At 29.7% G+C, this 14,870-nt stretch overlaps 1 protein-coding gene across 2 annotated transcripts; it reads right to left on the reverse strand.

The window, feature by feature from the left end:
* Positions 1-10,200: 10,200 nt before the first annotated feature.
* LOC126676576 (zinc finger protein ZAT5-like) lies at positions 10,201-11,287 on the reverse strand. 2 transcript variants are annotated; one of them, XM_050370814.2, is made up of 2 exons: positions 11,030-11,287; positions 10,201-10,942 (listed from the first exon to the last, which is right to left on the reverse strand). In XM_050370814.2, exons 1-2 carry the CDS (start codon positions 11,175-11,177, stop codon positions 10,290-10,292), a joined length of 801 nt encoding a protein of 266 aa, XP_050226771.1. In that variant the 5' UTR covers positions 11,178-11,287; the 3' UTR covers positions 10,201-10,289. The 2 variants fall into 2 exon arrangements, with proteins under 2 accessions (XP_050226771.1, XP_050226764.1); XM_050370807.2 differs by having other exon boundaries at positions 10,201-11,286.
* Between the last annotated feature and the right edge of the window lie 3,583 nt (positions 11,288-14,870).

A 14,870-nucleotide genomic window follows, 5' to 3' on the forward strand; every position in this document is an offset into this window, starting at 1 on the left:
GACTCGTTACAATAAAAGGCAGGATGTTCATAGTTTGTTTTAGAACAAAGGGTCAACGCACCCCCTGAACTTGTGACACGGGGTCATTTAACCCAATTTATACTTTTTAGAGCAACAAACCCCAAAACTCTTCATTTTTGGGTCAAATAACCCATAATTGTATTTTTAAAATGCGTAAAATACAAATCGGAGGTGAGAGATACAAAAATATAATTAGATACTTCCCTAATTGTTGCGATATAATTATTCTAAATTCATTTTTTTGAAATAAAAATATAAATTATTGGGTTATTTGACCCAAAAATGAAGAGTTTTGGGGTTAGTTGCTCAAAAAAGTATAAACTGGGTTAGATGACCCCATGTCACAAGTTCAGGGGGCGCGTTAACCCTTTGTTCGTTTGTTTTAAGTTGGCTTAATCACTCAAAAGCTTCCATCTTTAATTTTTTTGTAATTGCACTTTGACGTAAAAAAATTCTCTCAGAAACCTCCTACTTTTAGATTCTTTTTCAATTGTACCCAAAAGTATTAAATTAACCTCTTTTCGAATAATTTTTTTTAAATAATCTTTCGTTTTTAATCTATATTCTAATTAAACACTAATATTATTAATAATGTAAAAAATCATTCTTCCTAAAATTATATCCACTAACTTTTTAAAATCAAATCCATAAAAATTTCCAATTTAGGGTACAATTGGAAAAAAATCTAAAGGTGGGGGGGGAGGGAGGGGATTTCGAGAGGATTTTCCTACGTCAGTGTGCAATTGGAATGAAATTTAAAGGTGGGAGGGTTTTGCGAGAGTTTTCCAATGTCAGGGTGCAATTGAAAAAAAAATTTAAAGGTGGAGAGCTTTTAATATATATCATTTGATATTAGAATATATTATTTTATAGAGGATAATTTTCAAAAAAAAAGTGTTAGAAATTTCATTTTAATTTTAAAACCACAAGCCAAACTAATAACTAAAATCTTTTTTTTCTACCAAACTAAAACCAAACCAGTAATTATTTAAACCGTGATTTTTAGTTTAGTTTGGTTGAATTTGTTTGAATTGATTGGCTTTAATTTTTCTGTACAATCCTAATGAAAGGTGTCAAAATTAAAATTTTGATATTTTTAAAAATTAAATCAAACTACTTTTAGAAGTTCAGTTTTTATTAGATTGTATCGAATTAAACTAGTTGGTTAAATTAATTTTTTTCGGTCGATTAATACCAAAATTTCAATGATTTTTTAATTTTAAAAACCAAACTAAAATTGAATTTATTACAATATCAAGTAGAATCGAATTAAATTTATCCATTCGATTATCCAGTTTAATTTCATTTATACACCCTAATACTATTTTTAGTTAGATCCTAGAATGTTTGGTCTTACAATACAGAAAACAATTACTATATAAAACATTAAAATTTTATAAATATGCTGGCAATTTTAACTCTCATCCATTCAATTAATTTAAAATGATGTCCTAGCAAAGAGCTCAAGAAAACAAGTCAATTCTCGATCAGAGAGGGATAAACAAGAAAATATATTTATTTGTTTAGTTGATTAATTTAATTGAATGTTTATAACTCCAATTTATTCAGTTTTACTGAATTCTAGCTGTGAAATCTCAGGAAAAGAATAGTTCTAATTCTTATTGCTGCTTCCATAAAAATGAGAATTAGTACTGTCAACTTGATTAGCATAATTGCCTTGTTTATTTCTAAACTGATATTCAGACCCAATTGTCTGTCACATTGTGCTACCATAGAAAATGCTTTGTTGATAGGAGGTAATGGATCCATCATAGTGATCTGTGATCTAACTTGTGCATAGTTCTCATTAAGTCCCTTCATAAACATAATTACATGATCATTTTCAAAATATGTATTGACTATATCTCCAATTCCACATGCACATTTAGTCAAGTATAAACAGCTAGGTACAGGTCTCAAATTTGTCAATTTATCCCATAGAGTTTTCAGCAATGTGAATTACTCTGTTACAGTCATATTATTTTTCTTTAAAGCATAGATCTCTTCATAGAGATCTCCTATTCTTATAGCATCTTTTTAAGAAAACCTCTCTCTGAGATCTTTCCAAATATCAAAGACATTGTCTAAGCATGAAATGCTCTTAGCAATGGTAGGAAATAGTGATCTGGTTATCCAAGAAACCACCATTGTATTACATCTATCCCATACTTCAAATTTAGGATCTATTTTAGGCATAACATGTATAGTTCCATCTACAAACTTATACTTATTTTTTGATAATAACGCACTGCGCAGGGCTCTAAACCATTCATGATAGTTTCCATCATTCAACAAATTAGAAACCAAGATTAAAGAAGGATTATCACCTAAATGAAGGATTTTCACATAATTCGCCATTAATTGACCTCTGCAACTCAGTTGATCAATGAAGAAGAAGAATAAGAAAGAGTCAGTGAGATTTCTCAATTGCTCTGATACCATGTTAAATGAAAGAAATCTCATTTTATTCATTAAAACGAACAGCTCGTTACAAATGTTACTGATGTTGCTTTATATAGATAGCAAACATCCAAGTAATAAAAGTAACTACCTAACAGAATATTCTTTTCACTAACAAAATATACTAGCACAGTTAAGATAATTGATACTAATTAACAGACCTAACGATTACTTAACTAGCAAGTTAAGCATTCTGATTGTAACAACCTTCACATACATACTTAATGCTTCACATGTTGTATCAGCTGACTCTGATGTGGCATTGCACACATACTTTATGTTTTTTTTTGGTGATGAGGGAACTCCTGGAGGAGCCCGACCGTCCTTTAGGGCGGAACCCGAACACCTGGGTAAATTCTCGGGGAGGCTAGTCCCGACATTCCATCGCCCGAACCTCCCATTTAATATGGGCCTTTTAACAACTCATTCACAAATGCTTACAATAAGTCTCATTTATGGAATATGGGATTTGAACCTTGGTTCTTTTAAGTCCCATGCTTATTGTCCACACATACTTTATGTTCCTTGTGCGCGTAAACATGATGTTGCATGATGAATTTGATGTGGCAAGTTAGTTACTGATTCTGACTTGGCTTGAGTAACAGAAATAACAATATTGCCATATCTATCATTAAGCATTATGTTCAATTTTAAAATATTTAAAATTTAAAATTTTCTATTATCATTCTAATAAAAGAATAAAAGAATTACCATCTCTATTAATGTCAAAATTATGTCCATTTGCACGCCATTAACTATAATTTTGTTTTTTGATAATCGAATAATCTTCCATTAATAATAAAAAGCAGTTACAGGTGTAAAAATTCAGAAAGGGTATAACCGTTTTTAATGACCTGACATGGAACAAGATATAAACCTCGATTCGCAGATAAGATTACATAACTGCTCTAACACAATAAGATCCAATCCTTTTCTGTCTAACAGAGCACTCATAAACTCTTCATAAAAAAACAACAAATCTTTCATATAGAAAGGACAGCAAAACTTTCAAAAAGAAAGACAATCGCTGTAAAATAGTTATCAAATAAAAAAACTAATATAACTTATAACGATTTCATCTCCAATCTTAAAAGGTCTTGATCCATCTCTGATTTTTTATTTATTGAAATTGATGCGCCTCGTCGATAGATTTACAAACCAAAATGAAAAAGATGAAAAAGAGTCGGTCATTTATTTTATTCTAAAGTAATAAAAAAGAAATGGCTGCCGTCAACGGTAAAAATAAACCATTGACGGCAGCCGAAGCGAAAACAAGAGGAGAAACGCTTGACGGTTAGGGTTTTCTATTTGAGAGAGAGGGGAGAGGAAAATTTTATAGTAGATTGCCATTAACTATAATTAGTTAAGTAATTAACAACCAAGCCATTGACTTTTAGTAGGCATACGATATACCTAAGCAAGGCACTCCCCCGTCAATTTATAAACATAAATGAAATCCTACGATAGTTGTTAACTGGTTTCATGTCTTAAAAATACCAAAATTTCTAAGGTAGGTTAATATTAACTAAACTTTTGAAAAAATATTTTTAGTCAATTTTTGACATATATGTTTTGATTTTAACCTATCATTCATTATTTTTCAAAAAAATATCAAAATATTTTGATTTGTTTAATTATGACATTTTTTGTAAATTTTATCCAAATTTTGATAAGTATTTTTCAAATAAAAATAGGTTATATTTTGTTAGAATTGAAAATATTATAAACGATTTGGTATTTTTTTGAGACAAAACAAATGATTGGCTAAAATTGAATTGTACTTATAAAAATTGCCTAAATTTAGTGTTTTTTAAAGAGTTGATTAGAATTGACCACAATTGCAAAATTTTGGCATTTTTTTAAACATTAGGCCTTGTTAATTTAATAATAAAAATACCAAATTGATATCAAAATGTGAAAAATCAAAACATTTAATTCCAAACATTTTTCTTTGCTTCCACATATTATTTGCTGCGTGAAAAGAGAAATTGGACTAGGAGTGATCTTTATGTTGGTTAAACCAAATTAACTGGTGTAGTCAATCTATTTCGATTAAGTTCAAATTAAAATATAGATTAATTTGATGACTTATGTTAATTCAGTTCGATCAATAAAAAATTTATGTTCAATTACTAATAAGAGTTTTTAAATTTTGATTAACCGAATTAACTTAATAATTTAAACACTTCAATTGTTACCGTTTATATATTTTTATCGATATGACCAAATTAATGAGTAATTTAGTCATTTGGTTTTAGATTTTTAAATTTTAATTAATGTGGTAAGCTCAATTTTGAGTAAAATCAATAGTTTAATCAGTCCAATTAAAGAGAGAACATAATTTTGGTTAAATCGATCGATTATCGATCGAACTGGCGGTTTGCTCACCCCTAACTCAGACCATATAAAACGTGAGGCTAATGAACAAACAACAAAGGCAACTAACTAAAATTTAATTATGCTTAAATCAAAAGGGTCCTAATTATGAGTAGACAATAGAGAAAGGTTTAATGAAAACAAAGTATCATTAAGACAAGATAAGCTCCTCACTACATGTGCCAATGTTTTTTTTTTTTTTGAGAATAATAAAAATTTCATTAATTGAGAAATAAAAATACAACTTGATCAAATATTGAATAAATCAATACATTCAAGAAGTACAATAATAGAATATCAGTAAAATAACAGAAAATCATATCTAATTTCTTCAATCGCATTGACGGAGCTCTTTGGGTATGCAACTCGGCGATCCGTCCGCTCCACTCGAAGGTTATTTTAAACCACAAATCGACTCTTTGGTCTTTGAATGAGTCCGATTAAGAGAATATTAAAAATAAAATTTCTACTGATAGCACTTCAGATCTACGCTTCGTAGATAATTCCATCAAGAAAATAACAAAATCCATAAGGGTAAGAGGCAGAACTCCACAAAGGAAGACAAAACATCCATAAAGGAAGAAAGAAAAATACCAACAGATCTTAAATCTGTGATTATTGACGGAAAATAAACTAAATACGAAATTTGAACAGAAAACGAGAAGGTAGGGAGGTGATTTTGAATCAAAAAGTGGCTAAAATCACCTCCCTCTTGTTGCGGTTAAGGTTTCTGACAAGAAAAAGAGAGTTTAGAGAGATGAGAGAGAATTGGGCCGATTATTGGAAGTATTAGTTTTTAATAGAAATTCTACATGTGCCAATGTTGATAGTACGAAGATAACAAAATAAGATATGTGTATTTGGACATCTCACGCAATGTATGCAAAGTATCACATGATTCGTTCACCAACATTTACCAAAACGTGCACTTAACAAACTCTATATGGAGTTGGTCACTATACTCACTCATTCACTCACATCTAATTTTATACTTTCATCAATCACTATAAAGAATAAGAGTACAAATATTACACCAAGTTAATCTTGATTTAAAATAAGGGTTAATGTTATAAAAATTCACCAACTTTACACGTTTTTTCATTTTAATCACGTAGTTTAAATTTTCTCATTTTCATGCACGAACTACCACTTTTTCTCAAATTCATACACGATGTTGAGGTGTCACGGCTCCATTGGTGTAATTTGCTGAGGTGGAGTTCATTTTACACCAATAAATGAGTGTCACCTCAGCACCGTGCATGAATTTGAGAAAAAAATGGTAGTTCATGCATGAAAATGAGAAAATTTAAATTATGTGATTAAAATGAGAAAACGTGTAAAGTTCGTGATTTTTTTTGACATTAACCCTTAAAATAATAAAAAAGTAGTTTTTTTAGTTTAAATTTTAATTTCTTTTATTCACTTTAGTATAAATAAAAGATCAAATTCAACCAAAACCCAACAGCACCGATGAATTTGGTTCCACCCGATTTTAAATATAAATTTAATTTGGTAAGTAAAAAAATAAATTTTTATATGAATTAGTAGTGAATGCACACTTCTAAATGTAGGTATAAACTCTTATTTATTTGTCAAAGATAAAATGAATCAGCCGTTCTTTTCTTTCATATATCCACTGAGAAGTGTACTGATTATCAGGATGTATCTGGGTGTGATTCCTCTAGATTAATGTTGTAAAAAATTAAACCTTTTTAATCTAAACAATGGATCAATTCGCTTAACTTGGCACCATATATCAAAAAAGTCTTTTTCGAATAAAAAGAGTCGAACAGACCCATAAATTAACCATTTTGTATTAATCCAAATCAATTTACCGTCTCAATTTGACATGAAATATAAAAAATTTATAACCTAACCTAATTTGAACAATTTCTTACAAGTCAATCCAATTTTTTTAAATTAATTTAATTGTTGGCTCACATTTGGATAAATTTAAAATTTAATACTTATAACGAATTTAAAATTTATTATTTAAAATTAGCATTCAAATTTTGATCCCAATCCATACCATGATCAGATTTAATTTCCCCTTCCAAATATATCATGTCCAATAGGTAAATAATAATATTTTCTTAGCCTAATTATCATTCACGGTCCCTGATTTTTGATTTTTCGATCTATAAATTTTTTGAGTTCTGATTTTGAGCCGGTAAATTCCTTCCGTGATCCATTTGGACTCTAACACTGTTAAACAATGCTGACGTGGCACACAAAATAAAAAAATACATACACAATCAACATTACATCACCTTACACACTATAAAAATCCTAAAAAATTAAAATATCCAAAATATCCTTAAAAATCTAAAGTTATTTAAATATTTAATTAAAAAATAGAAAATCCTAAAATTTAATTAAATAATTAAAAAATATATTCCCCCTGTTTCTACCACCCTCCGCTACTCCAGCTACCGCCGCCTCCACCGTCCTCTGCTATTCCAACTACCACCACCTCCACCACCACCCGCTACTCCAGCCACCGCTGTCCTCCCCTACTCCTTTGCCTTCACCATCCTCCCCAGAGGAGGTATACATATGGGTTGGTCTTTTGGAAAAGACGAACTGTGTCTAGTTCGTTCTCAGGAGGATGATCCTAAATCTTAAACCTTAAATCCATCTGGATTCTTCCTCTAAAGAAGACAATAGTTTGTCCTCCTATGAGGAGAATGAACCAGACGCAGTTGACAAACTAGTTAGAAATGGGTTCATCTTTTTGGAGGTGGTCAAAGAGGGTGGCGGTAGGTGAAGGGATGGCGGCCGGAGTGTGATAGGTGGAAGGGTGGGATAATTTTAGAGTTTTTAAATTATTATTTTAGTTTGTTCATAGTATTTTAGATATTTTGAAATTTTATGATTTTTTTATTGATATGTCAGGTGATGTGGAGCTGATTGTATGTATACTATTCTTTTTTAATTTTTAATGTGATAATCTCAAATAGAAGGTAGAAAATTTACTGGCCTCGAAATTGAAACTCAAAGAATTTGTAGACCGAGGGTCTAAGATGATTATTAGCCAATTTTTTTTGGTTGTGCGCTTTTAGAATAAAGAACCAAATGTAAGCATCATTATAGCATTAATACTATATGCTATATGGACATTGTGTTAAGGAACATCCTAAAGTTAGCTGTATCATTCTTGTGTCAAAAAAAATCCAATCTTGGCAACGACGTCGTAAGCATTATAGAAATATACCCCATAGGATTAAATTATGGACATAAAATATTAAGTAATTAACTAATTGGTACTTCATTGAGTGACTTACAAAGTAAGAGATGATCCAGTTGGTTAATTAGGTGCAACAAAGCTTAAGTAGCTAGCTAATTAACAGCCAAAAATGTATGAAATTTAGGTGGTCCATTAAAGAAAAATAAGTAGTATGAAAATAAAAATAAAAATTAAAAAAATAAGATACAGAGTGGATACATATGGCATGGACAGTTACCAACTCAGCTTTGCTATCCATTTATTCTATTTGTCATTTAATAGCAATTGATCAGGCTAAAATAGAGAGAGTGGTGGAGGTTAGTGCAAAATCAAACCAACATTGATTAATTAAACCAAACCAATAAATTTAATTTAGTTTTCATTTGAGTAAAAATCATACGTTTTTTGGGTTTTTAGTTTGGTGCAGTATTTTAAAATGAGGACCGATAGCCGAACATGTGTGGTTACTGGTTCCCAATTTTACCAGTTCAATTGTCGGTTGAATCGATTTAGTAAAAAATATTACAAAAAGAGAATTAGTAACAGATTTTAGGTATATTGACGGATTTATCCGTCGCTGATTCCCTATATCCAGATCAATTCAATTCCTGAATATTTAATTTTTGTATTTTCTAGACCATACAACTGGCCGGTTTTTGGTTCAACCAATTTAATCGGTTAGTTTGGTCTGATTTTTATTCAAAGGTTTGGTCAACTTTCGTAGTAGAACAATTCAATTTAATTTTGGTACAATTCAAATAGAAAAATTAAATCAAACGAAAAAAATCACTTCAAGGAAAAGAAAAAAAAGCCTAAAGCAAACACAAACCTTATTTTTACCTTATTCTTGTGTAGAAAGAAAAACAAAAAGAAAAAAGAATGAAATTGAGATTTTTAAGGGTCGATTATCACCTTTGAACCAAAAAAAACTTCAGTTATTTTTACTTTTTTTTTGTCTTTGAAGGAATTAAATCAATCGAATAATCAAAATTAAATTTAAAATATTTTTATTTTTATATAATTTGCTCGGTTTAATTTTTAAAATCACTTATTTTTTATTTAGTTCTGTTCGGCCGAACTGAAATACATCTCCATATTTTATTATTTTTATTATAATTTAAGATTTATTGTAACCAACAAAAAAGAAAGTGAGAGCAAACCTAGAGAGAACCTAATCCACGACTTCTGGTTGTGGTGGTGGTGATGCCAAACCCTAGCCATGTCATCACTTTCCCTCTTACTTAAGTGTCACATTTCCCACTTACAAAGAACCAAAATATGAGTAACATACAGTGCTTTGCACCTGTTTTTCTCGTTCTATATATTTTACATTATTAATAATTAACTTTTAACGAAATTTATTGATGTTTTAGTGTCAATTCCAATTATTTTTAATAAAACATAATGTTTTTAAATATATTAATGTTATCAAAATTAAAATTAAAGTTAATCAAAACTAGTATTCAATTTTAAATACGAAAAGATGCTTCCATCACCCACTTTTCGTGAACCAAAAGACAACCATGAACACTAACTAACCACTAACTCACTCAAAGTATTTTAACTTCAACAAGTAATTGATTAAAGATAATACTAAAATAAAGAAATAATGGACAAAAAATCAAACCTTTTTTTAATTCTTTAAATTCAAACTAAAATTTTAAATTTTAAAATTTCTAGTTTAATTTTAAACTTTTTCATAATTTTAGCTGATTTTTACCCCACTCAATTAGTAGCTAAGTTCTATTTCATATAGCTCCACGCCGTTAAAATATTATGACAATATGAAATTTATGGACAAAATATTAAGTCAAAATTGTAAATATTTTAAAATTTTAGTCAGAATCGCAAAAGTTGAAAGTATTTTTTTTTTGATCCAATAGATCTTGTCATGTTGACATGATTTTTAAAGAGTGTAAATGCCACATAAAAATTAAGCACACGCTATTAAATTGATTTAAAAATTAGCTAAAACCGATACAAACATTAGTAAATTGGATTAAAATTGCAAAATTTAAACTTTTTTTAGTAGAATTGTAAAAAAGAAAAAGGTTAGATTTTCTGTTCTATTAAACCTAAATTAAATGATTATAGAAATTAAAACCGCAACAAAAATTAAATGAATTACTAATTATATTAATGATAATAATAAAATAAATCACATATTGATCAATTCCTATATCATTTTTTTCTGGTTTCTATCTTCTCAGTAATGGCAATCCACCAAAGTCGGTGCCGCAGAGAACACTAAAGCTTTTTGAGTCGGCACAAACTGAAACTTAGATTCCCGATGATGATATTGATCATCCTCCGGTGCCGGAAGATTAAGATCCAAACATAAAATAGGCCGCTTCTTGATTTGATCATTACCGTTGATCATCACTGAGCTAGTACTAGCAGCAGCAGCCGCAGCAGCAGCCCTGTGCCGTCTCATGTGACCACCGAGAGCCTGACCGGAGCTAAATTCCGAGCCGCAAATGGAACATTCATGAATCTTGGTTTTAACGGAAGAAATATGGAGAGAAAGAGGATGAATCCGGTGATCATCTTCGTCACTTTTATTCAACCGACAATCATCAAGAAGACGATGATTTTCACAATTCTCCGCCGTTAAAACCGCCGGAGAAGCTTTTTTCTCTTCCGCTTTAGGTTTTTTATGACTCGCTCTGTGTCCACCTAATGCTTGAAACGAAGGAAAACTCCGGTTACAAGTTTTACACTCGTAAATATAAAAACCAGACTTAGTACTAGAAACGAGTTGACTCAGTTTTCTTGAATTATTACTACCGAGTTTTTCTTTTTCTTGACGATCAAGATTCTTGATCTTCTTCTTAAGTAATCTTGGACCATCACCTTGAGCTAATAAAATCAAACAATTAGCCATATCTTCTTCTTCTTCTTCCGTACTCTCATAACTTGTATGTGAAGAAATCGAACCATACTCACCATAACCGCCGCTTGACGAGCTAGACGATACGGTGGCAGCTGCTCCACCGGTTCCCGGAGAAGATGAGCGTTGGCGTTTGGTTCGCTTGCCTTTAATGATCTGATGATTATCATGAGAGCCCATGAGTTGTTCTTGAGCTAAGTCCATGGCTAACTGTATATATAAACAAGTGACCTAATAGAGAATGAAGAAATGAAGGAGAATAAGAGAGTAGTGAGGGAAGTAAAAGTGGGGAGAGTGGGGTTTGTTATATATAGTGAATGGAAAGGATATATATGATAGGTTGTTGTTTGTTATACTTAATTTCTTATATGTATTTGTAATTTCTTACTTATTTTAAAAAATAATACTCATCACTTTAAAATATATCCTACCATATATTCTCATCGAAAAATGACTTTATATATCTGAAAAATTTGATTGTTTTAATTTATATGAGTTTATATTCAAGATGTGTCTCATTTGATATGAATTATTTTTGTGAATTTACTTAATTAGTCTAGTTAGAAAAATGTTTAATGCTTGTGAGAAAAATTAATTCTATAATTTTAATAGAATGCTATTCAATGCACATACTATTTTTTTATTAGTGAAATAATAATAAAAATTTACACAAAAATAATAAATATGATGTGACATTAAAGAGTACTTTCTTCATTTTTTTTATTTGTCCATTTAACCAGAATTTTATATATTTAAGAAGTGGGTTTTTTGTTTTAAATTATAAAAATAAATATTAATATAATTCTACTAGTTAATAAATGTTCCATAAATTGAATCATAAATTCATTTATTATGAAGAGATACATTTAGAAGATAATAGTTAAAATTATTTTAAATTCTAAATGAACAAGTAATTATTGAGAAATTCATTTGAATAAGTGGACAAATAAAAAAAAGGGAAAATATATAATAATTATTTGGTTTGATTATAAAAAAATCAATTTTGTGAATGAAAAGCCGGCCTCGTGAATAGTTACCATAAAAATAAGTCTTTCAGTAGTAATTAGTTATCGCCAAAAAAAGTACCAAACTCTTTGCTTGCATTTCTAACCTTCGAATTAGTGTTACTAACAAGAAAAGTTTTTGCCTTTCACAAGCTTTAAATCCGCGGCATTTAGTTAGATGCTTCAATCCAAAATCATCTTGTCTATCTTTATTTAATCACATGAATAATAAGGAGAAAAATATATCATGCTATTAATTATTTATATAGGAGACTCTTGGTTTAAGCGTTAAAAACCAAAATTTAATCTTTTTCCATAACGGTTATAAATTTTTTTATTTAGATAATCAAATATTTATTTTTCCAATTACATAAAGTAGCTAGATGATTTATAATGTGTTTATATTAACGTGGATAACAAAATATGCACACCTTTTTTTTACAAAAAAATATACACACTTCATTTCACATTATTTAACGTTTAAAAATTATACAAAAAAATTAGAAAAAAAAACAATTAATATGGTAAAAACTACATTATTGTCCTTATAATAATCATTGGTGGAGCTTCAATCAGGCGGAATTAGGCGTCCTTCTTGGTCGACGTCGCACGACTCAAAGCTCCACTCTATTTGTTATGAAAAATCATGTATTTGAAGTACTATACTAATAATCAAACGTTAAGCTTTTTAAGTTGAATTATCAATTTAATAACATAATAAAATTGAAAAGCTATATATTTTTCCATCGCAAAAGTAAATTAAGTAGGAGAGGTAAATTATTTGTGAAGTTTTGAGGTGAGGATTTGGTTAGGGAGAAAGAGACATAATAACTGAAAAAAATGGAGTGAATTAGGAGAAGTTAAGAAGAAGGGTTGGTGTTATATTTTATGTTTATTGAGAAATGCAATTAAGTGACGAATAAACACAAACAAATGGCATTAAAAGCAAAGGCTAGAATTGCACGTTGAAAGCATGCGACCCTCATTCACTCCATGTCTTCCTAAACTAAAGTATCATCTCTTCTCCCACTCCACTCTTTTTAGTACTACTATTCTTTCAAATTCTTCTACCTTTTAAGCAAACTCAATTCCTATTTTTATTTAGGTCAGTAATTTTTTTTAAATCTATCCAAATATTTTAAAAGTTATAAATCTATCACAACTTGATCAATTCGCTAAAAATTTATTCAACTTTTTAAAATCGATTTAATTGTGTTTATATGACAATACCAAATTAACATATGAAAATAATAATTTTTGTAGAATAATGAAAATTTTATTAATAGATAAATAAAAGTACAACTGGATCAAATATTCAGTAAATTAATACATTTAAGAGATATAATAATAGAACATTAGTAAAAAAAAATTATTTCTTCAATCACGTTGACAAAACTCTTTGAATTTGCAACTCGGCGATCCGTCCGCTCCACTCGATAGTTATTTTAAACTACAAATCGACTATCTGGTCCTTGAATGAGTCCGATTGAAAGAATATTAAAAATAAATTTCGACTGATAACACTTCAGATGCACGCTTCGTAGATACTTCTATTAAGGAAATAGCAACACTCATAAAGGGTAAGGACTAAAACTCCATTAAAAAGACAAAACATCAATAAAATAAGAAGGTAAAAATACTAATAAATCTAAGATATGTGATTATTAACGTAAAGTAAACTATATACGAGATTTAGAGAGAAAAATAGAGGGTAGGGATGTGATTATGAACAAAAAATTGCCAAAATCACCTCACTCTTACTGCGGCTAGGGTTTTAATAGAATTATTATTTATTTGAACCATGTGTTACCTCAATCAACAATTTTTATTTTTCAAAAATCTAAAAATTTACATATTCACATGTCATGTAGGCACTATTAAATTACTCTTAGAAAATTAGATAGATTGCAGCTAATTTGCTAAATTGTGATCGATATATTTAATCTTTTAAAAAATTTATATAAATTTTCTAAAAAAATAAAATAATTGACCTTTTGACATCATTAAACATTTATACTACGTGTTTGAGGGCGCCCAGACTTATGGCTAACTTCAAATTAAGAAATGTTTTGAAAAATGGAATCATCATCTAGCTAAGCTAGACAATGCCTTTTTTACCAACTAGAAAAACTCACACGCTTATGGGTGAGATCATTGTGCATCAGACCAAAAGATCGGATTCGATGAACATTGCCAAAACTCTTGTACTTGACTTATCGATCACATTGTATTTACATGACATATCTGGTTATCTCATCTTAAACATACATGCAATCCATATAATAATGTACTGGAAAATAAACAAGTCTGGAAAGCTGGTAGAGAAAAGTGATAAAGCATGTGAGACGTGTGCATGACTCGATTAGCACTAGCTAGCATGTGACGGCATGTAGAGGGTACTCCTAGACAAGCATCTAATCCTAATAGTTTCTATCATGTAGCAGATAGAGGTTGATATTAATCATTTTACATGCATAAAGTTTAAACCAAATGTTTATGTGATATTGATTTTATTTTAAGTAATCTTGAATGCCTATACAACTACTACTTATTTTTTCATGACAATTCTATGATTTATAGGTGATTTGCTGGACTTGCTAGATTTGTAGTTAAGTTAACGGGGTTAAGATATTAGCCTGTTAATATTGGATTTGGACATGATTTGAAAAGCGCATAAACATTGCAAACATACACAATTAAGAGTTGATATACATACAAGGTTAGCAATGCTTTTTAACCTTGTAGAATTAGAGTATTTGGCACCCGTCTATCGTCTGATTGACTATGTGATCAGAATCTGAAATCAGTCAGAACACAAAAGTTATTCATCTCCTCAGTACAGATCCACTGGTCCAAACAGGCAGGGGTCAATTCCGAGTTCAAACGAACCCAA

The sequence above is a fragment of the Mercurialis annua genome, linkage group LG1-X (genome assembly GCF_937616625.2).
Source record: "Mercurialis annua linkage group LG1-X, ddMerAnnu1.2, whole genome shotgun sequence".
NCBI classification, from domain to species: domain Eukaryota; kingdom Viridiplantae; phylum Streptophyta; class Magnoliopsida; order Malpighiales; family Euphorbiaceae; genus Mercurialis; species Mercurialis annua.